General features: G+C 40.1%; 1 protein-coding gene across 2 annotated transcripts in view; it reads left to right on the top strand.

Annotated features, from left to right (window-relative positions):
- The first annotated feature begins 2,025 nt into the window (after positions 1-2,025).
- NOS2 (nitric oxide synthase 2) overlaps positions 2,026-25,169 on the top strand; it is a 47,805-nt gene continuing 24,661 nt past the window's right edge. Inside the window, exons 1-10 of one of the 2 annotated variants that reach the window (XM_051992350.1) lie at positions 2,026-2,135; positions 11,232-11,316; positions 11,971-12,090; positions 13,407-13,555; positions 17,706-17,868; positions 18,659-18,750; positions 21,317-21,458; positions 21,612-21,751; positions 23,543-23,717; positions 24,330-24,431. In XM_051992350.1, coding sequence (XP_051848310.1) covers positions 2,026-2,135; positions 11,232-11,316; positions 11,971-12,090; positions 13,407-13,555; positions 17,706-17,868; positions 18,659-18,750; positions 21,317-21,458; positions 21,612-21,751; positions 23,543-23,717; positions 24,330-24,431 — 1,278 coding nt within the window. Of the gene's footprint in view, positions 2,136-5,574; positions 5,682-11,231; positions 11,317-11,970; positions 12,091-13,406; positions 13,556-17,705; positions 17,869-18,658; positions 18,751-21,316; positions 21,459-21,611; positions 21,752-23,542; positions 23,718-24,329; positions 24,432-25,169 lie in introns of those variants that run through there. The other variant, XM_051992352.1, reaches the window with a different exon arrangement.

The following is a 25,169-nucleotide window of genomic DNA, read 5'->3' on the forward strand; positions in this document are numbered from 1 at the left end:
CATTATGCAGAGGAGGAAACTAGGAGTTCTAATGACTTGACCAAGTCTCAAAGAAATGAAATTTGAATCCAGGTTCTTTGACTCCAAATTCACGTCCAGCTCTTTTTTGACTACTTTCTCTTCCCAAGAACTTTTCCCTCTCCTCCAGACTCCATAAATTTAAATGGAAACAGGAGGTAGTAATTACCAAAGTTACCTGAAAAAAATGAAAATTCTTGAAATGAAGGGAAGAGACCATAACTGATATTAGCTAGTAAGTCTAACATCCATTGTGGTGTTGATAAGAGATGGTTGAAAACTGGGTGATTAGGATTTGAGGATCACAGATCCAGAGCTGGAAGGAAATTTAGTAGCCATTGAACACAACTCGTGATTGTTCAGATGAGGAAACTGAGGTCCAGAGATTTGACTAAGATAATAAGTAAGAAACAGAGATGGAATTCAAATCAAGTTCATCTGCTTCAAATCTTATGCTTTTCACCACAAAACCCTGTAATAATTAGCTCACCAAAAGAGGAATGGGCTATCTCAGGTGATAGTGAGTTCCCTCTAGGTGGAGCTCTCCAAGAAGATGCTCTCGGGCTGTGGGGTTGATGTAACAGCAAGACCAGGTTGTTGACTGGCACTAGTCATCATCATAAATTGGCTAACAGTTCAGCCAGCTGAGACACTCCCTTTTGAAATGAAAAGGGGAAATATGGTTGTATGCAAAACTGCTCTCCCAGAGGAGAGTATAAATGCTCCTTTAACTTTTGGTGAGGGCACAAGTGCTATTGAACTTGGAAGGGTTGAGACCTTGGCATTCACAGCCTGCCTGTTTGGAATATTCTTAATTTGTCCTTAATTATGGGTTGGACTAAACGATCTCTCACACCTCCAATTTTGTCATTATCAGATTAATTATGAAAAAAACCCTACTGATTTTTCAACTAAAGCATACATGTAATTTACAGTTATGGATGAATTACTTTTTTTTTTTTTTTTTTTTTTTTATCAGCGGAGGGAATTTCCGCATTTGGGATTGTTTTTGTTACCAAAGTCTTTGTAAAGGAGGTATGCTGGCATATGCCTCTAATCCCTGCCAACAGGGAGGCTGAGGATAATTTAGAGCTAGGGAGAAAATCAAGTAGGTGTCCTTACTAAATTCAGCACCAATATACTAAATCCCTGGGAACAGGTATCAATAAACTGCCTAAGGGGAAGAGAACCAGCCCAGATTGGAAATGAAGTTTGTCAAAGCTGCTCTGCCCATCAGCACTGGATTTGGCCCCATGAGTGGCTGCTGTACTTCAAGCCTTGGTAAAATAGGGAGATTCAGTCTTTTTAAAAAAATACCTCTAACGTGACTATTTGGCAAAAGCTTAAGAAAGAAAATAATTTTTTCTTACTCACAATATGACTTCCTTAAGCACTTGAAGGGACCGGGGGAAGAAACAACATTTTAAAAATAGTGATGTGATCAAAGGGTTGCCAGAGTTAAGAGACTGTATTTAAACACTGATTGACACTTGCTGTCTTTGTGACTCTGGACATTTTCCCAGTCTGGGCTCCAGCTTGCTCATCTATCAAATAAAGAATTTGTCTGAATTCTCTCTAAGGCTATTTCTAGGTAATTAGGCACTTCTGATGCTAGGTATAGTATCAAGAATACCTGAATTCAAATTCAGATTCTATCTAGCTATGTGACTCTGGGCCATTCACTTAATGTGTCTCAGCAAAGTTTCCTCAACTGTAAAATGGGATAATAATAGCATCTAACTCACAGTGTTTTTGAGAGGATCAAATAAGTTAACAAATATTGTACACTTTATAATACTAAGTAACAATAAATAAATGTTAGGTATTCCTCTCCTTTCTGGTTCTGTAGCCGTAGTCCTAGGAAGGGCTGGAACTATTCATGGATTTTTTTCTCCACTGTGTGCCAAAGTGTCCCTTCTCTTCCTCAGCCCTGTCATCTCCTACCTGAGAGTAGAGAGCCAAGAGTGAGATCTGAGAAACGGAAGAGTTTTTCCTCCAGAGTCGAAAATGTCCTGCCCCTGGGGATACCTGTTCCGAGCCAAAAGTTCTCAATACATCTTTGAAGAGGACAAAGACATCAATAATAATTTGGGGAAAGCCAAGATCAAACCCATCAGGTGAGATTCCCCTTCATTTCTTCCTGGTTTCTTGATTGGTCTGAAATTGTCACAGCTCTACTGATGACTCAGCTTTATGTCTCCAGATCTGATCTTTCCCCTGGACTTTAGGCGCCTGCTTCTATCTGCCAAAAGGCATTTGTACTTCAGCTTCTGGGTTCCTATCACGTACTCACTGAGCAGTGGTGAGCAGGGGTACTGAGAAAGCAGGCAGGAGAGCTAAGGAACATGGATCTTCCAGTTTTGCCTGGGATCCTTCTTTAGCTCTGTGACCCTGGGCTGGTGTCTCAATCCGGATACCTTTAAGCAATTCCTGAAGAGGATGGGTGGCAAATGTGGGGCTGATCTGTATCAGATCTGACAAGGGGATTCCACTCCCAGTGTGGAATGTGGGTGTTAAGGAATTCAACAAATAGATGAAATTACACGTCTGGTTTCCCACCTACTAAAAAATAGTATATGTTCAATATTAGACTTGTTTACACTCTGAATCACCCTTGTGAGCCCAATGAGGGCAGGGTCTATGCTTTTCTTTTCTTTGTATTCACAGCATCTAGCACAGGGCCATAGAAAAATGTTTATTGGCTGACAGCCTAAAGAAGTCTGATAAGGCTTCCTGTCCTTAAACAACCCATAGTTCCCTTGGGAGAGACAAATCTTTTCGTAGCACTAAGTTAACCAATGATCTTCAAGTCGTCTTGTAGGTTTATCCTATCATTCTAAGCAAAAAGGACTTCTCTTCCTCTTCCTCTTCCTTTTTCTCCTTCTTTTCCTTCTCCTTTCCTCTTTCTTTTTCTTCTTTTCCTCATTCTTCTTTTTCACCTTCTCCTCCTTTTTCTTCTCTTCCTCTTCCTCCTCTCTTTCTTTTCTTTCTCCTCTTCCCTCTTCTTCTCCTTTGCTTTCTTCTATTCCTCCTCCTTTTTCTCTTTCTCCTTCTCCCCTTCTTCCTTCCTTATTATTAACAACAACATTAATAACAACACAAAACAGCTGACATTTTATATAGTATTTTATATTTATAATCTGATTTGATTCTTACAAGGTGATTGTGAGATAGGTTCTACTATTATGGCAACTTTACAGATGAAGTACAAGTATTTATTAAGCACCTACTGTATAGCAGGCTCTGTACTAAGCATTGTGGGTACAAAGAAAGGCAAAACAGCATCCCTGCTCTTAAGGAGCTCACAGGCTAATGAGGGAGACAACAGACTAACAACTCTATACAGACCAGAGATGGGCCACTGGAGATAACCAACAGAGGGAAGATACTGACATGAAGTGTGATCAGAAAAGCTTTGTGGTAAGGTTTGTAGATGGTAAGGTTTGAATTGGTACTTGAAGGAAGCCAGGAAGTAGTGCTGAGGAAGGAGAGCATTTTGGCCATGGAAGACAGCCAGGGAAAATACAGAGCAACGGGAGATGGAACTGCTAGGAAATCAGCATCATTTGGATTTAAGCGACTTGCCCAGCATTGTACAATTAGATCTAAGCCGGAATTTAAGCCTGGGTCTCCCTAACTTACCATTCAATTCTTAGAAGTGAGGCAGGGTGATATGGGTATGAAGTCAGGAAGACTTCAGTTCAAATTTCTTTTCATAAAATCTCTAGTTACACAATCCTAGGCAAGTCATTTATCCCTTCCGAGTCTGTTTCCTTATCCATAAAATGGGGATATAATAGCATCTCTCCCTCATGGGGTTGCTATGAAGATCAAATGAAATATAGGAGTCTCTTATAATGATCATGGAAAATATAGAGCCCCAGCAAAACCCCCAGCCACTGTGGAAATATGGTGCTATATAAAATTCAGTGGCCATGCTATCACAAATGATCATATATATTATCATATGATTTTCCCATCTTTGGTTTCCTGGGTGGAGAGGAGGAGCATTATCAAATAACATGAGTGATTAGATTAAAAGAGAAAGAACTTCATCTAAAGCAAGATCATTCTTGGTAGCAGCTTCTTAGAGGACAAATTGGATTTGAGCAGTTTGGGGGGCTGGATGAAAGTACTCAGCTAATAAGCCGGAGTTTGTGGCAGAAAGGAAATGGGGGAAAGACTGTAAGACTTGGGGTCACGGGTGTTGCTAAAAATCAGGTTTGTTCCTGTGAGGGAATGCATTTCTGTATGATTAGTCTTATGAGACTTCTATCATTGGTAGGAATCTCTAATGACAGAGACCTCTTTAAAGATAAAATGAATCTTGCTCATATAGTTGTTGCCTGTAAACAGTGAAGAAATATGATTGAGGGTTTCTATTTACACATCATTATAGCTCTGTTTCTCTGGTGGCTCAGAAGTTATTTTTTCTGGGGAGAAGATGTTTTTCCCCATTTCCACAGTACTCAAGTTCATCCACTTGTGCCATGCTCTTTACAAACATGATCTCCTGCCTCAGGAATTAGAGATGCTATTATCATCCCCACTTTTTAATTGAGGAAACTGAGGCAGACAGAGGTGACTTACTTAGAGACTTTGTGAGGCTGAATTTGAACTCAGATTTTCCTGATGCCAGCCCTCAGATTGTATCTACCATAACACCTAGCTGGCCTAAAATGCTTAAACAAAACAACTACTGTGTGCAGAATTTTGACTCCAGCATGAGAGGACCTGAGTTCAAATCCCTATTCAATTCCCTTGTAAGACAGTAGCCAAGTCCCTCTGGCAAAATTCTCACCTTCAGTTTAGTCATCTGCTAAATGGGAGGAGGAGAGGTTAGATTAAGTAGTAAGACCCTCCTAACTCTAGATCAGTGATGCTTTGCCTCCTCTAAGCTCTCAGCTCTAGATCCACAACCTCCTTGCCTTTCTCTCAAGCTTTAGATCTGCCTCCCCTCAGTTCTAGATCCATGAACTCCCTGACTCCCTCTCAAGCTATCGTTCTATAATCCTCTGCCCAATTCCTGGTTCTAGACTCACAATTTCCTTGTTTCCTTCTCAGCTGTAGATCAAAGATCATCTGCTCCCTTTCTAGCTGTAGACTCAGGATGACCCTGCTTCCTTTTCAGGTCTAGATTTCTTATTCTCCTGTATTCCATGCCATTTCACTGGGGAGGAGGGAATGAGCAGGTCTATGCTCTCTCCCAGGTCAGTCTAGCCTCTTCTCAGATAAACTCTTCGCCTAAGACTGCCAAGAAATACTCTGGCAGTAATCACTATCTGAGATTTTCCTGGGCAGCTGAGAGCGCAAATGTCAGCCCCACACAGCTGCATTTTCCTCCTGAGTTAAATCAGGCAGTCCCTGGGTCTCTGTCCACTCCTCCTGCTCCTGCCCCTCCCCGCCCCCCACGCCCACCCCTTGGGAAAGAGGAGGGGACCTACGGGAGGGCTATAAAACCAGAGAAGAGGAGGGGCTCCCTACAACGAGAGGGAACCATTGTGCTTCTGAGCCAAGTTTAGCTGCTCTGCTCCAGCCCAGCTTCCTCCAGTCACAGGGACCATGAGGGAAGGGGTCAGCTCTGCCTGTGCCATGCCAAGGATGTGCCTGCTGATTAAAAGGATCTTTGGGAGCCATCCTATGTGCTGTGCAAATGGATCCAGGTACTTTCCAGACTCTGGGGTCCTTTTCTGGGGAGCCCACCTGCTACCACTGAGCTGCTCAGAACCTCAGGTCTGGAGGGGACAGGGAAAAGGGCATGAGCTGGCATAAGTAGGATACAAAAAGACCTGAGGTTGTTAAAACTGGGAGGAAGCTTAGAGATCATCCACCTGAGTTCCCTCTCTTCTAGGCACAAAAATGCTGTAACTCAGAGAGGGGCTTATCCAAAGTCATATAGCTTAATCATATAAATCAAATAAATTGAAATTGAAATAATATTTCAATAATAATAATACAGCTTAATCAGTTGAGCCTACTGAAACTCCCAACAATAAAGGTGTGGGCTACCTTTGAATAAGAATTCTTGAGAACTATGAGTTCCCACAACTCAGATAGGAAAAAATTGTGTCTTTATTTCAATATAATTTAATTCTTTGTAATCCTACGAATTTATGAATTTTAAAACATGAGGCCCAAAGAGTTTAAATGATTTGTCCAGAATCCCAGAGGTAGTAAGTGTCTGAAACAAGATTTGAACATGAGAGCTTACATCTTCCTTTGGTCAAGATAAAGTCTATTGTGGTAGTCATCCATGGTTCCCTCTCATATGTGTGTGGTTGTGGAGACAAGCTTGATCAGAGATGAAATCATTTCAGCATCCTGAAGCTTTTTCAGTTTTGTGAAAAGTAATCTCATTAGGCAAGGTGTAGCCTGAAAAGTAAAGAGTATTAACTGCAAAAATTAGTTGTATTTCATTCATGAAAATGTTTCATATATATCTATAAATGGATAGTAGTTACATGTCTGTGGTCCATTTGATCCATTTCTTGGTGCCAGATGTTAATAAAGTCAAGATCACTGGTTTGGTCTGTATGTTACTTTTTCATGGACAAAAACTTGTTTTCAGTACCACATGGACAAAACCCCAGAGACTAGCTGTTTCTGAGTCACAAAAGAGTTAGTCAATTATGAAGGACTCTGAGCAAATCCATTCCTGCTGTTGGACAGAATTTAACTAGTGGGTCAGGAAGACTACCTCCCCACATTAAAGATGAGGCTTTTGTTGTTGTTCAGTAATTTTGGTTTGTCCAATTCTTCGTGACCCTATTTGAGGGTTTCTTGGCACATATACTAAAGTGGTTTGCCATTATCTTCTCCAGTTCATTTGACAGATGAAGAAACTGAAGTAAATAGCATTAACTTGCTCAAGGGTCACAAATTTTGTGAGTGTCTGAGGTTGGATTTGAATTAAGATCTTCTTGATTCCATTGATATTTGTACCCTGCTGCCTAAAAGCTTTGTTGATGCTCTTCTCCCATCAACACGCCTTTGGAATACGTGGTATGAGAGACAGAAGGTTATACTTAAAAGTCCTAAATTCAAATCCTACCCCAGACTAGCTGTGCATCTAAGGAAATCTCTCCATTTCTTTAAACCTCATTTTCCACATCTGTATAATGGGTACACACACCCATCCCTGAGTTGCTATGAGATAGACACTTTGCAAACCCTAACGCAGTTTGGAAATGAGTCATTATTAAAGAAACGAATACTTTGATGAATGACGAATCATCTCTTAATGTATATCTCTGATCTTTGCATGGATTTTCCTGTACTGGCTTTTCCTTATGTGGGGGCACACCTGGATCCTACTGAGGGATGACATACAGGCAATAAACATTTGAGGTGGGATTTGAATCCAAGTCCTCAAACATTAGAATCAATACTCATTCATTGTGCTATCCCATGTTCCAAATTATTATTCATGTTTTACTGATATCCTAGTGAAGCAAGCCAGAAATTCTATGAGGTAGGGGTAAGGAAGGAGGATGTTCCAGGCATGGAGCAGAGTCCAGAAATCAGAGATAGAGTACTCTGCGGGGAACAGCAAGAACAAGGCTAATTTGACTGCACCATATAGTACACCAAGTGAGTCATTTATAACAAAAGTAAAACAGTACATATGGCCAACAGAGCCCATAAGCTAAGTTTGATATTCATTTAAGTGATAAGGGAACACCTACAAAGAGATAGTAGTATGACAGACTCTTGTGGGGTTGTCCAGGATACTGTAAATGGCAAGAATTCACCTCTGCCAGCATCTATTGCAACAAGTCTATAATTTATTTCCTTGAACTGCCTGAAATTCTGAGGGGGTGGAGTCTCATGGTTACTAAGTCTCAGAGGAAGGATTTGAACTGGGGTTTTCTTTATTCTCTACATCACTTCTGTTTCCCTTTGCCAAGAATACTAACCTGAAACCACAAACCCAAACCGATCACATCCATAAAGATTTCAGATAGTACCGACTTTCCTCTCCCTTCTTGAAAGAAAGGATTCCATTCAAAAATTTAACAGTTCTAGCCTCGTGCTAGAAGAACCTCTCAAAATTCTGTTGAAAAGATAGGTTAAATCTGTAAAGAATTTGGAAGCATAGGAGTAGCTGAAGTAATTTGAAGGGAAAGAAGCAAGAACCAGAACATGGGACAAAATGATCACAGCAACAGAAAAAGAAATAATGACCTAGAGAAACTGAGTGTAGTACAATGGTGAGGGCGTTAGCTTGGAGGACAGATGAGAAAATGCATCTCCCTGCCTACCTGTCTCCTTTTATGGTGCAGGTGGGAAATGTTGCATGTGCAATATTTTCTCTATGATCAATCTCAATCAATGGGTACTGGTTGGTTTTGTAGAACTGCTTTCCTTTAAAAAAAAAAGCACCTTTATTTAAAGGCAAATAAAGGAAAAGAAGATGGATTTTCCAAAATTGATATGACATTAGAAACAAAAGATATCGATTTTTAAATTTGTATTTGTTTTATTTTTAGTTTGTGAATAAGACAAAAACAAATAAAAATTATATATATACATATATATATATTATTTTTAAAAACAAGTCATGTCCTACCAATTTTATTTCCTTCTTTGAAAAAATTGAAAAGAAAAAAACACCTGGAGAAGACTGTTTAGATTTCTTAAAAAGGAGGAATTTGCAATTTACAATTCACAATATAGATTTAGGGTCCTTAACCTTTTGTGAGCTATGGACCACTTGGCCAGAAGTCTGGGAAAGCTTATGGACCCCTTCTCAAAATCAAAATTTTAAAAACATAACAAAAAATATGTAGAATTTAAAAGGAAAATGGTTGCATTGCAATAAAGCAATCACAACATTAAAAAAGGGAAAAAAAACGAGTTCAAGGTCCTCTAGGTTATAAACCCCTCATATAAAATACATGATTAATTGATTGCTAAATATCAACTAATATTGTGATTATTCTGATACTTCCAAAGGTCTCTGATTGGCTGTTCACAACCCATGATCTTCATAAATCATTCAATCAGTCAATAAGCATTTATTAAATACCTATTATGTATCAGGTGCTCTGCTGGGCACTAAAAATCCATATATTGAATATTGAAATATTGAACTATGTCCTACTGTTTCATATTTCAAGTAGCTTACATTTTAATGGAAAGGACAAGAATATATCCAGCTATGGAATATGTAATATGAAATGTACATATTATGCACATATATTTGAAATATATATTGAGTGTATATATGTATTTATATCTATAAACATGTATAGGTATAGATTACACACATGTATGTATAAAAGATAGACAGGATTTGAATGTGAATTCTTCAGAATTAACACTCTCTATTCTATCACTTGGTACCGTGGGACTAATTTTTCTGTCCATTGGGTTTCATTCCTTTTCCCTCTTTTTCCCTTGCTTCTTTCACAGCTAAGTAGCAGAGTAGAATTCAAACCTAGGCTCTTGATTCCAAGTCCAGTACTAAGAGTATTGAAATATTTCATACTTCTTCCCATTGGTATGGAGAGGTTCTTGATGTCTTTAAGCTCAGCCTGAGCCCCATCTAGAGTTGTCCCATGCTAGAAATGCAGAGCTACTCCTACATTACCTGTCATCTGAAAGCCATTTTAGCTAAGTTCTGAGACTCTCTTCCCCAGGGTGATGCTTTTTTAGTCATGGCAACTTGCTAAGGTTGTTTACTAAGTCATTAAAAAGTTGCAAATTATGTTGGTAGTTAGAATACCCATATGTGCTGACAAAATTACAGATCCTTGAGATATTGAAGTAAGAATATTATTATTATTATTCTAGTCTTTGGGAAGTCAAGGTCAACTCCATATCATGATGAAACATTGTAGAATGTCATTGGATTATTATTGCTATTGTCATTATTTTAATGAATAAGAAATGTGCTATGTGTGCCATGCCTGGTCAAATTAAACTCTTGGGTAATGCTTGAGATTTTGAAATGTTTTAAGGTGAGTCTCATAAAACAATCAGCTGAGCAGACAAATAGAGGATTCTCTCCCACAACCAATTAAGCAAATAGAGGTACACAATAATGGATGATGGACTATTCAAAAAATCTAGACCTCATAGGATGATAGACTTTAAGACCTGGAAAGGGTTCAGAGAATGTTTATTTCAATCCACTCATTTTATAGATGAGGAAACTGAGACCCAGGTAAAATGAAGTGAGAATCAAAGGTAAAATATGAACCCTGGGCTTGGATATTTTTGTTTTTTTTGGTTTGTTTTTTTTCCCCTTGCTATGCCACTTGGTACTTTGTGATTATCAATTTTGCCCATTGGGTTTGGTTCTTGTCCTCTCTTTTTCTCCCTTTCCCCTTTTATAAATATTGCATTAGAGAAGAGTGAAATCCTATTGGGTATAAGCTTCTCGAGGAAGGGACTATTTTTTGTTTTTTAGTGTTTGTATCTCTAGTGCTTAGCACAGTTCTGTTTACATTGTAGAAAATTAACATTTGTTAATTGACTATTGACTGAGTCCTAGTCTCAGCTCTGCCACAAGTCAGCATCAGGATAAACTACTTAACTTCTCTGAAGCTTAGATTCCCTTTTTGTGATATGAAGAAGTTGGAGTAGACCTCAGTGGATCCCAGATGTAGAGCTGGAAGAAACCTTCATAATCACTTACAACAGATCCCTCAGGGTTCCCATCTAGTGCTCTGTCTATGGTATTAGGGTGAGTAAGTCACTTTAGCTCTCTGGATCTGTCTTCTCCCTTTTGAAATAAGAGATCAGACTCAAGGATCCCTAAGTTTCCTTCCAGATTCTTAGACTGTAGTAAAAAAAAAATGCTGGACTCAGAATAAGAGAGTTGGATTATAGGATCATAAATCTGGAGATGAAGGAAACCTGTCAGCTTAACCCATTCATTTCATAGATAAGAAACTGCAAACAGACTGAGATAAAGTGACTTGCTCGATATCACACAGGTAGTAAGTAACTGAGGCAAGATTTAAACTCAGGTTTTCCCATCTCCAGCACTTTTTCCACTATGCGTCTAGCTGGCTGGATTGTTCAATGTTCAATGGTGGTGACCTTGTCTAACCACATCACTAAGTTTCACCTTCCTCATTTGTAAAGTGATGGGGCTAATACCAAGGCAATTGGGATGACTCTTTGTAAACTATAAAGCACTATATAAATGTCAGCTCCAATTATTATTATTATTGTCATTATTATTAATATCATTGCTTTCACAGTTCACTGAAAGAGGATGGTGTTAAGTCTCACAGCCTGAGTAAACCTCGGAATGAGCAGCAACAAACAACTTTGGTGGAGGAAAAGGTCAGTGGAGGAGGTCACAATCCCTAACCCATTCCTTATTTGAGGTACATACCATCTTCAGTTACCTAGAGTCCTTTATTCTAGGGACTCATGGGCCATAATAACATGCCCTTTGGGATGCTAGACAGAGCATCTCTGAATTTGATGGTAGTCATCCATACCCATTTCTTTTTGTAAAGCATCCCCCTAAGTGGCACTCCTACTTATAGAGTGTAGGAAAATAGTCCATTAAGGATCTTGAGTGTCTTCCTTAATTCCAGTCTCAGTACTAGGCCACCTGACTATTAGGTGAAGTTCTTGAATCTTTGTTCCTTTGGATCATTAATGAAGCATTTGGTATGGCCACCTTGGGTCCCAAGGATCTGAAGGTCTTAAGTGGGCTTAGGACAGGTGGCCTAAAGCTTCAAGGGAAGAGAACATGTCACATGAAACTTGAATTCACTCTGTATGCTGCTTCTATCCCTATTCCTATCAAGATCAAGTAAGAGGAAAGGGTTTCTTGAAAATTAGTCATTAATGTGATTCCTAAGCACTGACCATCTTCTTAGGTGCCAGTTGAATCCACAAGTCTAGGATACTTGGAGCTTATTATTAGAGGGAAGATGCTTGCTACACTCTCACTGACCTGTCACCTTCTTTCCTTCTGTCTGAAAGCCTCCTGAACCCCAGATCAAGGGGATGGGTCCCGTATCAGGCTGTCCAAGGCACGTGAGAGTTAAAAACTGGAGCAATGGAATCACATTCCAAGACACTCTACATCACAAAGCCAAACTGGTGAGTAAGGAGCCCAAGGCTTTCAACCAATCTTCTTGAAAGGAAGTTGAGGAGAGTCCCCTATTCCAAAGGCAGCAAAACAGACCCGATCCCTGACCTCTGAGAGCTTATGGCTCATGTATTTAAACTGTGGCAAACAACCAGAATATCAGTAAACAATTATAGTCCATAATAGTTAGAGAACAGAGCAAATGTTAATTAGCATATCTTGAAGGACTGTACTGATGGAGGATGAATAATCCAGAATTTGAGATAAACTCCAGGTTGTTGGATTGCAGGTAATGATTTTTTTCTTCCCGGTACATTTTTATTCCTATTGAAGTTTACTTTAAATCATCTTTAGGGTCCTCTGGGTTCCATATACGCAAACAAGCTAGGAAACAAGAAAGAGATTGTAGGGGCTTCAATAAGACCATTTGAAAATGAGAAAGTGGTTCAACTGTGGGTTCATGTCTATTCTGAGCCTGAGATTGTCCAGAGGATGAATTGAGTGACTGTATGAAGATCCCAGCTCTAAAATTCTAAGGAAATTCAGGTTCCCCTAGTACAAGGGCCTCTTTTTGCAGATGAGAAAACTGAGGCTCAGATAAGTTAAATAACTTGTCCAAGATCATTTAGTAAGTAGAAGAACTAGGATTCCAACCGAATTTCTCTGACTCCAAAACTGGCACCTTTTCCACTATATCATCTTGTATCTCAAGGGCCCAAAGTGGATAGAAGTGACAGTACCTTGTGTCCTTTTGGTTGTATCAGCTAGATTTCAATGAGCAGAGTTCAAATCCAGCTTAAGACACTTCCTGGCTGTGTGAGACCATGGACAAGTCACTTAATCATAATCTACCTCAGTTTCCTTATCTGTAAAATGGGGAAAATAATATATCTCCCTTCTATGGTTGTTGTGAAGAACAAATGAGCTTTACCAATATTAATTGGTAAAATGCTTTGAAAATCTTCAAATGCTACATAAATGCTAGCTATTATTACTATTATTAGTAGTAGTAGTTGTAGACAACCTGTGGTGGAGGGTGGAGGATTTACAAAGAGGAGGGGAGGCTGTTGAGTTGGGTGGGACTAAGGAATGTCCCTGAAGGCAGCAAAGGAGAAAATCTTGATGTTAAGAGAAAAGAGCAGAGAGTCCAGTAAAGGCAAAGTGGAGTGAGTAGGCAAAGATTGACTGATTGCTCAGACACTTATTAGCTATGGGATCATTACTTTGGGTTTCATTTTCCTCATTTGTAACATGAGACCACTGGAAGGATGGGTACTGGGTCTTTCCCAACTCTACATATATGATCTTCCATCCAATCTTCTTTCAGGATATTGATTGCAAGTCCAAGGCTTGTCGAGGGTCAATAATGACCCCCAAGAGTATGACAAAAGGGACTAGAGACAGAGCGATCCCTCCAGAAGAGCTGCTACCTCAAGCCATCGACTTTGTGAACCAGTATTATGGCTCCTTCAAAGAGTAAGACTATTTCCCTTTCCAGCTGCCTCCCTTCCGTGTATGTGTGTGTGTGTGTGTGTGTGTGTGTGTGTGTTTATGTTTAAGAGAGATCATTCACTGACTTATTTATTCATCCGGTGCCCGCCTTGTATTTGGCACAGAAGATACTCAAGGAGCTCATCAGCCCAAACAGGACTGTATTTCCCCTCAAAACTCAAAAAGCTCATCTAGTGCTAAAAGATGAATGAATTGGACTAAGTCAGAATTACAAGGTCATGGTCTCTAGAAGGTCTAAATTATAGATTTAGCGTTGGAAGAAAACTTAACCCTCTTCTTCTTTGGTAGACTAGGCCCAAGTGAAGCGATTTGTTGCTTGAGATCGCCCAGGAAGTAAAAGGCAGAGTCAGAATAGACAAATATGGTGCTCTTTTCATTGACCCACTCTGCCTCCCTGAGAATTTTCTGTAATATTCTGTAGATTTTCAACTTCCTTGGTGACTAAAGATCACTTAGAATCTTAAGCTTTGTTCCTTTTTTTGCTGTTTAAACATTTCAGTCATGTCTGAATCTTCTTGACCTCATTTGAGATTTTTTTGTGTTTTTTTGGAAAGATATTGGAGTGGTATGCAATTTCCTCTTTCAGCTCATTTTACAGATGAGGAAACTGAGGCAAGCAGAGTGGAGTGACTTGCCTAGGGTCACACAGCTAGTCTTAAACATGTGGTTCACCTTTCTCATTTAACAGAGGAAAAAAAAATGACCTAACATCCCAGAGAAAGTAAGTGGCAGAGCCAGGATACAAGTCTGGGGAAGGTCTTACTAACATTTTGAAATCTTTATTAGAGAAAAGATTAATTAAGATGGAGGTAGTGTAGTGCAGTAGAAAGAATGCTGTTTGGGGGATAAAGGAGTTCAGAGGTTCAGACTCCTGTTGATTTACTTACTTCCTTGGGCAGCACTAAATCAATTTGGGCCTCAGTTTCCCCTTCTGAAAATGAGGTTATTAGACTATATGGTTTCTGGCTTCTTTCCATCTGTGACTCTTTTGACCAATATGACATAGGTTTTAGCATTTTGAAAAGTGTACATGCAAATGGAAGATAGGACAATAATACTTGTTATTAATAACAATAATAATAATGATTGTGGTAAGAGATGATAAACAGATAGCTAGAATCCTCTTTATGATGTAAGAAGAAATTTTGAGGAAGAGATCACAGTATGAACCCCCTTTATCACTCCATATGAGCAGGTATGAAGACGTGAGGCAAGAATTTTTGTCTTTATAGATCTCAATTTCCTCATGTCTAAATGAAAGGATTGGATGACAAGCCTCAGCTTTGAGCTATAGCCTAGGTTCTAGGACTGGAGTGAGTTCCTTGACAACAGTGACTATCTGCCTGGGGGGTGGGTATTCCCAGAATTTAGCTTGGTACTTGGCACATAGAATGTTTTTAATAAATACTTTATTTATTTATCCATCCACCAATCTATGCAAAGTTTGGGTGACAATAGACATGTTCTATCAGCTTTTGGTATCATTACTACCATCAACGGGTCTGACTTGGGTCTCCATGTTTGGGTTTGGAGTAAAGGGGGATGGGAGGTGGGGAGAAGAGATATTATTAGTCCTCCAAGAGTCCTGTTTTGGAGTTGATTTCCTGTTGCATGCTGTTGTGAGCCTATGTTCCAGTTGTGTCCTTGGGATAAATATTTTCAAGTGTTTTGTCTCTGACCTCCTTTTTATCGAGGAAAAGGAGGGTTGTCAAGACCGTCTTTGTTGACTAAAGGACCATTTTGTTCTGCCTTGTCTGTCCTATCCATAATCAAGACTGACTTTGTTCTTTAAATACTTTTCCTTGTTGCCATTTCAAGTGTCTTTGTGTGAAGATTGGGAACTTCAAGATTGCTGTGATGGTGTGTGTGTGTGTGTGTGCGCGTGTGCATGTGTGTGTGTATGTGTGTATGTGTGTGTGTGCGCGTGTGTGTTTTGAAGCATTTCAGTTCTGAAACCCTTCTTTCAAGAAACTTAATGATGTCTGAAGTAAGGAAGCAACTGAAATAACCTAAATTCCTTTTCTAAGTATTTCTCGAAACTAAGGGACAGTGTAGTCGAGGGTGTAGACATGGCATCATAGATTGCTCAAAGGAGTATTTGAGGTCTAGTCTAATCCCCTAATTTTACAAATGAGGAATCTGAGATCCAGGAATTTTGACTTACTCAATGGTAAAGTCAACATTTGAACTCAGATCCCAAATTTCTTTACTTGGCTTACAAAGTTATTGGGAGTTCCAGTTCTACATTCAACATCAATTGGTATTTCTCAGGGTCATTTGGCCATGGATTTAGGAGCTTAGCGATGAGCTGGTCCAACCCCTAAGATGAGGAAATTGAGAGCCATAAATTGAAGAAGGAAGTTGCCTAAAGTCACATAGCTGGTATGGGGCAGAATCAGGGTCTCTAATTCCAAACCTAGCCCCTTCCTCACTGCATTGTAAAAGCAACAGGGATCTGCAGATGATTATTCTGCATCTTGTTGGTTGATGGCACAAAGGTAGCTCATCTCAAGGAGCTTATACATTTGGAATTTAAAGTCAAGAGCTCAAGCTTGGGAATCTGGATGAAGATGGAGTATAGTTCAGTGGTTAGAGCACTGGGCTTGGATTTGGAGGAACTCAATTCAATCTTGACTCTGCTCCTTTTTGCCTATGTGATCAAAGGCTTGTATGACACAGGGAAAGTTATTAACTCTATTTACTTTCCCTGGACTTCAATTTTTAATCTGCAAAATTTTCAAAATGAGTTCCATGTCTAAAGTGCCTTCCTACCTCAAACCTTATGAAATCCACAATGAAAAGAGCACTGACTGTCTAATCTGGGAATGTGAGTTCAAATTCTAACTCTATGCTTACTCTTTTATGTGACTTTGAGCAAGTCAATTCATTCTGTTGGCCCTCAGTTTTCCTAAATATAAAAATATGGGTTGAACTAGATGGCTGCAACTCAAGGCTTATGACCCTATGATCCTGAGTGATGGGGGCAAAAGGAGGGGAGGGGTTGGGAAGATATTGCTCTGTACCATTCTAAAGAGAAGTTTCAATGAGCCCCAATTTAGTGTCGAGTGGAAATGACATTGAATTTGGGGCCTGAGCCTCTGAATTAAAATCTTGGCTCTTCAGCCTCCTTGGTCCATCCACTATTTCTCTAATTCTCAATTTCTTGACTTGAGACTGAGGATAAGCTGATCCCTTATCTTCTTTTTTACCAGCTCTGAGAAACACCTACTCATTCTGAAGCTTCTCCTGAAAGACTCACCAATTTTGTATATACTAAATAAAGAAAAAATAGACTTTGATTTTTATGGAAATCACCTCCTAAATGTTCTAGGTTTTGAGGTGATGGGATTCATTAGACTGAGCTCCTTCAGACTGGGGATGTCTTTTGCCTTTCTTTGTACTCCTAGCACTTAGCATAATTCCTGGCACATAGTAGGTGCTTAATAAATATTTGGAGCAGCAGCGGATAGAGCGCTGGGTCTGGACTCAGGAAGATATGAGTTCAAATCCACCTCAGACACTTAATAGCTTTATGACCCAGGGCAAGAAATTGAACCCTGTCTGCCTAAGTTCCCTCATCTTTAAAATGAGTCAGAGAAGGAAATGGCAAACTATTCCAATATCTCTGCCAAGAAACCCCTAATGGGGTCATAAAGAATCAGATACGACCAAACAATAATAATAAATATTTATTAACTCACTATTGAATGTTGTCCAGTGATAGCTAATTCTCTGTAAATTACATTTTGGTTCCAATTCTGGAAATCATGCTTTGATTTGCAATTTTTAGATTGAATTTGTTTAAAATTAAAAGTAATTTCCTTAGCGAGGGGCAGCATAATATAGTGAATAGAAGGCTGGCCTGGGAATCTGAGAGCATGGGGACCTCTCCTGCTTTGGACACCCAGCACTTGGTGATCACAGGCAAGTTACTGAATTTCTCGGTGCTCCTGTTAACTCTCTTCAACTTATGTTATGGGCAAGTTGCACAGCTGCATTGGTGAAGGGAGTTTCTGCACAGGGACTTCTCCCATGTGGCTGAAGTCACAGATCTCTGGGGGGAAAATAAGTCAGTTCCTATTGTTTCTATTCCTGATCTTTTCCTGTCCTGTAGGGCAAAAATAGAGCAGCATTTGGCCAGAGTGGAAGCAGTAACAAAGGAGATAGAAACAACAGGAACCTACCAGCTAACGGAAGATGAGCTCATTTATGCAACCAAGCAGGCCTGGAGAAATGCCCCTCGGTGCATTGGAAGAATCCAGTGGTCAAACCTGCAGGTGACCTTCCTGGGAATGAGATGGGGAGGCAAAGGGGAGGGGAGGAGGCAACTTTCCTAGGACCCACAGCTGGGTGGTGACCCATAGCAGAACTGTACAGATTGTTGGTCAATAGTCTCAGATTCTGAGTTTTAAATCTTTGTTCCCAAGGAGTATATATTCCCCTATACCATCCAGCACTGCTAGGTCCAATGTGGGTCATTGGCTGTTGGTTAATGTAGACAACAATAATGTAATTGATTTATAATGCATAATACTAATACTGTCATCTCTACAACATCTAATAATTGATTTTCATTAAATGCTTACCATGTAGAAAGGGAGACACAACAGGATACAGTGGAGACCTGGTCTTGAAGTCATAAAGATAGGACTTCAAATCTTGCCACTGACATATACTGGCTGTGTGATCCCTGGCAAATCACTTAAATCCTCATTGTCCCAAGCAACTCCCTAAGGAAAGCTAACCTGGATTTGGAAGTTTCTTCATCAGGGACTTCCTGATACCAATGACCATCTCATTATCTATTTCTCTATTTAAGAGGAACTATAGAAAGGGATGACAATGATCAGGGATGAAATGGGATGCACTGGGAAGTCAGGGTTTTTCTTTTTCCCAGCTGTTTAAAACATCTGCTGCTCTGAAAGTCATTAGTAGCCTGATTTGATACAAATATACAATAGTTGAAGTTACCCTGGGTAACTTGCTAAATTCTGACAATAACTGAATGAGGACCAAATTTATACCATTGATGATGATCTTGATCTTGGGGTTTGGTGGGGCCCATAGGTGTTTGATGCTCGGAAATGTACAACAGCCAAGGAGATGTTTGAGCACATCTGTCAGCACATCCGCTATGCAACCAACAATGGAAATATCAGGTGAGGCTTCTTTTCCATAAACTCCCAGGTAATCTCCAACTTTTAAATCATTAGAAATATTTATGAAGGTAACCCAGGGTTATCTAGGAAATGAAGACTGAAAGAAAAGAACATAAGATTCCCTGACAAGTAGGATGATTAGCCCCACTCTGGCATTTACCATCTCTATGTCTGTTTTCTTTGTCTCTCTCCAGTTTGGAGTCACTTTGAGAGGAAGGAAGGAAGGAAGAAAGAAAGGAAGGACGAGAGGAAAAGAGAGAGAGAGAGATAAAGAGAGAAAAAAGAAAGAGAAAAAAGAAAAGAAAAAGAAAGGGAAGGAGGGAAGAATGAAGGAAAGAAGGCAGAGAGAAAGAAAAAAGAAAAGAAAGAAATATTGAGGGAGGAAAGAAGAGGGGAAAAGAAAGAGATAAATAAGGAAAGAAAAGAGGGAGGAAGGAAGAAAACAATTTGTAGTTCGGATTTACATTTAATCATTTCTAGACTAGAAGATTCCAAGGATTCTTAAACATAGAATCATCATAGACTCAAAGCTAGAAGGAAAATTCAAAGTCATCTAGTCCAACCCTGTAGTTTCTTATAGAAGAAGAAACTGAGGAAAGTCACATGATCCTGAGGTACTAAATGTCACTGGCAAGCTTTCACCTGAGTTGTCTGACCCCAAATCCAGTCTTCTTGGTGCCATGCTGCCCCCAAAATATCCTTCTGGAGGTGGCTATGTAGTGGGTTTGAAAGTGAAGGATGAATCGCTTTCCACCTGAAGTCCTGTGAGTCAATAAGCATTTATTAAGCACCTCCTGTGTACTGTGTACCTACTGTGACCAGGCACTAAATTCAAGGGATACAAAGAAAAGCAAAAACAGTCCCTGCCCTTGAAGAGCTGATAACCTAATGAGGTGCCGACAGACTGGCAGCTACATCCCTATAGCATATGTGCAGGGTATATGGAAAGTATTTTCAGAGCTAAAGAACTGATATGAAGGGAACCAGGAAAACTTCCTTGTAGAAGGTAGAATTTTAGCTATGATTTGGAAATGTCGGGAGGGGGAGAATTTTAAGCACGTGGGAACAGCTGTGAAAACACAGGCTGGAAAAAGAGTGTCTTGTTTAAGGAGCCGCCAGGCGGGTGTTGGTGGAGGGCAGTAAATGGAAGCAGACTGAGAAGGGGAAAGGGAGCCAGATGAAGTAGGGCTTTAGAAAAACAAACAAACAGAATCTTTTAGTTGATCCTGGATGTGAGAACCATTTAGTACTTAGTGAGGGGGAAGTGACATGGTCAGACTGTGATTAGAAAGCTCATTTTGGCAGCTGAGTGAAGGCACAGAGGCGGCTCAAATGACTTTTAAGGCACCGAGGGTTGGTTATTAGGTAGAATTCTGCTCCTTGATGAATCCAAAAGTGATGTGGCTGTGTTATCTTGAAAACAAGATATGTGATGGAGGCAGAGGTCATACTAAAACAGAGGCAGAAGCAACACAATAAAATGGAATAATAAAAGGTTTTTGCATTAGGAGACAGATTCAAATCCTAGTTCTGTTCTTGACCATAAAACTTTAGGCAAGTTAATTCATTTGTATGAGACTCAGGTTCCTTATTTGTAAATAAACTAGTGAAGTAGATCAGGATTTCTTAAACTTTTTCTACTCAAGACTTCTTTTCCCTCCAAGAAATTTTCACATGACCTTAGGTATATAAGTATATAAAATAGGTAGACAAATCAAATATTAAATCATAATTTCATGACACCCCCTCCCCATTCAGTTATGAGACTCATATGGAGTTACAAATTACAGTTTAAGAAACTGAGAACTAGATGACCACTTCCAGCTCTGAATCTGTGACCCTATGAAAATAAAAAAATGATCTCATCCAATCTTCTCATTATGTGGCTCTCCCCATCCACAAGTACCTGCCGTTCCTAAACTAATTTGTATTTATTTTTAATTTTTCTTCTGCATATACTTATATGTTTGTCTCCCTCATAGGATTTATGCTTCCTGAGGGCAGGACATGTTTCATTTTTATCTTTGTATGCCCAGAACCTAGCACAATGGCTGGCACATAGCAGTTGTTTAATAAATGTTTATTGATTGATTAAATGACATGGTGGAAGGAATGTTGGCTAAGTAAAGAGAGGATCTTGATTCATGATCTGAAGAGTGCATTAAATGATTTAGATATTAGATGGACCTCAGTTTCTTTATCTGTAAAGTGAGGTGGTAAGACTGGATGAACTTTAAGATCACCTTCAGCATCAGAACTATCTAGGATCCCTATTGGAAATAGGACAAGCATCACAAAAAGGCAAAAGCAGAGAAAGGCAGCCCATGGAGTTGAGTTTTCAAGAAAGCTACTACTACTTCCTCCTTTTGTTGCATCCTTCCCAAACCTCAAACTCTCAAGTATCACTCATTTTCTTTCTTGTCATTGAGTAAAAGAAGGAAAAGAAGGACCAATTCCCTCTTGATTGGTCTATCTTTCTGACAGCAGTTACATCAGTTTGCAGGGGATCTGACTGGAGACCAATACTACTTACGCCATACAAGCATTCTCCCTTTTCCCTGAGCAGGTCAGCCATTACCCTCTTCCCTCAGCGGAGTGATGGGAAACATGACTTCCGGGTCTGGAATGCTCAGCTCCTTCGATATGCTGGCTATCAGATGCCAGATGGCTCCATCGTGGGTGATGCTGCCAGCACTGAGTTCACCCAGGTGTGTATATGCTAGTCCAACTCCAGGTGGGAAATCCAGTGGACAGGGGCCAAGGGTGGGAAATCCCAGGACGAGCAGCAAGAGGGTCCCAAAGGAGTCTCAATGCCCAGTCACCACCAATGTCAATCACCTTATTGTTCTCTCATTCTCCAGCTGTGTATAGACTTGGGATGGGTGCCCAAATACGGCCGCTTTGATATCTTGCCTCTCGTGTTACAAGCCAATGGCCAGGACCCAGAGGTCTTTGAGATCCCGAAAGACCTTGTCCTCGAGGTGTCTATAGAACATCCCAAGTAAGTGGATTGGGCAGAGGGATTGGGAATCTGGTCTTTACTGCATCCCCATCCCCCACCTACACATTTATAGACTGTGAGTCTCTGCCCCCAAAGCACCTCACACTGATTTTCCCCTAAAGCTGAAATGACATCCAATTAAAGCCAAGAAGGAATTCCTTTCATACGCTGCCATATCGCAGTTACCTTCTCTAGCAACTATGTGCTTTCATCTTGGAATGAAAACATATGAAAGTGTGTTGATGTATGAGGGAGGAGAGGAAGATGAGGAAGCTTTAGAGAGTGACTTCTGTTGCTCCATCTGCCACCCCGTCCTGGAGCCCCTCTCCAAGCAACTCTTGGAGACACTTTTCGTCACATTCAGCCTTCCAAGAACCCAAACTGGGGCTGCAGATCCTCTTAGCTCTTAGACCTGTTACCAAGGTGAGAGTGACTAGGATTTTTCCCCAGGATGCCAATATGGGGAGTGTCTGCCTACTCTCCCTGACCCTAAGGTCCAATGAGGGTCCAACCTCAGGGATCAACTTGGAAAATTCCCCTCCATTATCCCATTAAAGTCCCTGCTTGGGTGATCACATACATGGCCTTATCCAGGGCACCAAGGGCAGATATGAAGAAACCAAAGAAGCTCCTTGTCATCTCAATTTCCTTAAGACAGCTAAAATCTCCTGACCTAATCTTAATAACAGTTAATGTTTATATAGCACAAAGATTTTATTTACCTTATCTCACTGGAGTGACCAAGGTACTCTGAGGTAAGTATTCCAAATCACAGGATGAGATATCATAAATTTAGAGATTTTTTTAAAATCATGTGATCAAAGAGTTATTGAAGGACATCTGGTCCAATCCCCTCATGTTGCAGATAAGGAAACTGAAGTCCAGAAAAATTGTTAAAGTCACATAGAGAGTAGCAAAGCCAGGATTTGAATATAGTTGTTCTGACCCCAAATCTTGCAGTTTTAAATATATATAATTTCTATTTAAAAACATTTGTTTTCTCTTCCTTCTCCCCCTTTGGGGAAAAAAAAAACACCTTATAATGAAATGACTTTGTGTCCTGTGCTTTTCCCCTATCCTGTGCTTATCAGTTTCTATTATTTTTATCTTCATTTTATAGATAAGGAAGTTAAGGTTCCGGAGCTTGCTTTAAATCACAGAACTAAGTAATAGTTAAATCAACTAACATTTATTAAGCATCTATTTGTGCCAATGACTGTACTAAACACTAGGGATACAAAGAAAGGGACAAATAATCCCTGTCCTTAGAGGCTCAAAATCTAAAAAAAGGATGTCATAGGACTAAATTTGAATTTATTTCTTCCTAACTATAGGCCCAGAGCTCTGGTTCTGCACCACATTGCTTCTCTGGCCAAAAGGCAGAGTTTATTGGTGGTGTCCTTTTGAAAATGTTTCTGTCCAAAAAGAAATGGCATAGGATCATAGGAAACTTAGAAGTAATAGATCAACTCCCCTCATTTTATAGATGAGGAAACTGAGGCACAGAAAGGTTAAATGTTTTACCCGGATAAGAAACACACCACAGTGCTGAAATTGGAACTCAAGTTCTTGAATTAAGACTTTTCCCTTTAGTCTTTGTCTTCTCCCTAAATTATCTAGTCCCACTTCATAAGTTTACAGATGAAGAAACAGAGGTCCAGAGGAGGGGAAGGGAAGTAACTTACCTGGGTTTGCACTGAGAGAAAGCAGTGTTTGAAGCTAAGTCCTCTGGTTCCTAATTCAATGTTCTTCAGGGGCCCTCAGTTGCAACATCTCCTTTTTCTTCATTAGGTATGAGTGGTTCAAGGAGCTGGATCTGAAGTGGTATGCTCTGCCTGCTGTGGCCAACATGCTCCTGGAAGTGGGCGGCCTTGAGTTCCCTGGGTGCCCATTCAATGGCTGGTACATGGGAACTGAGATTGGTGTCCGAGATTTCTGTGATGTCCAGAGGTACAATATCCTGGAGGTAAGAAAGAGTTTGCTATACCCTAATAGAAAGAAAAGAAAAAGGAAAAATAATCAACAAAACCCCTGCAATAAACATGCATGCTCAAGCCAAACAAATTCCCATGGGGCCATGACCACAAATATGTATCTCATTCTGTGTGATGAATCTGTCTTTTCTCTGTCTAGAGATGGAAAGTATTCTTTATCACTGGCCCTCTGGAATCCTGATTGATCATTGTGTAGGTCGGAGTGCTTGTCTTCCAAGACTGTTCGTTTTAATAACTTGATTATTACACACACACACACACACACACACACACACACACACACATGTAAATTGTACTCTGTATTCTGCTCACTTAGCTCTGCATCAGTTCATGTAACTTTTGCCAAATTTCCCTGAATCTATGTCTTTTGTCATTTTTTATGGAATAATAATACTCCATTACCTTTATAAACTATAATTTGGTCAACCATTCCCTAACTCATGGAGAACCCTTCTTTTTCAGTCCTTTGACAGCCCCAAAAGAGATGCTAGTGATGTTTTTTGTATATATGGACTTCTTTCCTTTTTCTTTAATCTCTTTGACATAAATGATTGATCAGCCCCTATCCTCTTGCCTCCCTGCAGGAAGTTGGAAGGAGGATGGGTCTGGAAACGCACAAATTGGCTTCCCTCTGGAAGGACAGGGCAGTGATTGAGATCAACGTGGCCGTGCTGCATAGTTTCCAAGTAAGTCAGGCATTTGTGGTGTGTTTTCTGTCATTACCAGGGTAAACATTCCCTTTTGTTTTTCAAAAAGTATTTATTAAGCACTTACTATGTACTATGTACCAGGCTTAAAGTAAGGCAGAAACACAATCACTGCCCTTAAGGAGTTTTTGTTCTCCTTAGGGAGATGGCACCTCTCTAAGAATATGGGAGATATGGGCAGAGAAAGTAGAAGTTGACTAGATAAGGGAAAGACTAGCTGCTACTGGGAATAAGTCCTACCCTAGGGTTTTTGTCTGGTGTCTATGAAGACACCAAAAGGGCTGTTGAAAACATGTTGGAGAACCTCCAAAATAAAGTATTGTGGTCCAGTTGCATGTTCCAATCAAACACCTGGCAGATTCCCTGGACAGGAATCCCAGGGGCTTAGGTCACTGTGGCTTCATCCTCTCAGGGAAGGAACTGGTACAGCTTTCCCCTCAGCCCCCAGGATGTGTACCTTATTGGATCATAGATCCAGAGCTGGAAGGGACTTTAGAACCCATCTGGTCCAAACTCAACAGAAGCCTGGGGAGGGCAAGTAACTTTCTCACATAGGTTAACAAGCCTCTGTGGTGGGATCTGAACCCAGGGTCTCCTTGGCTACAAGACCAGCATTCCATGCACCATGCCAGGTTGAATAATGAACTGAAATGTTCTGAAGCTATTATTTCATCAACATTATTAGACTATGAATTTCTGGAGGATAAAGTCTGGTTT

This window comes from Antechinus flavipes, chromosome 4 (genome assembly GCF_016432865.1).
Source record: "Antechinus flavipes isolate AdamAnt ecotype Samford, QLD, Australia chromosome 4, AdamAnt_v2, whole genome shotgun sequence".
In the NCBI taxonomy this organism is placed as follows: Eukaryota; Metazoa; Chordata; class Mammalia; order Dasyuromorphia; family Dasyuridae; genus Antechinus; species Antechinus flavipes.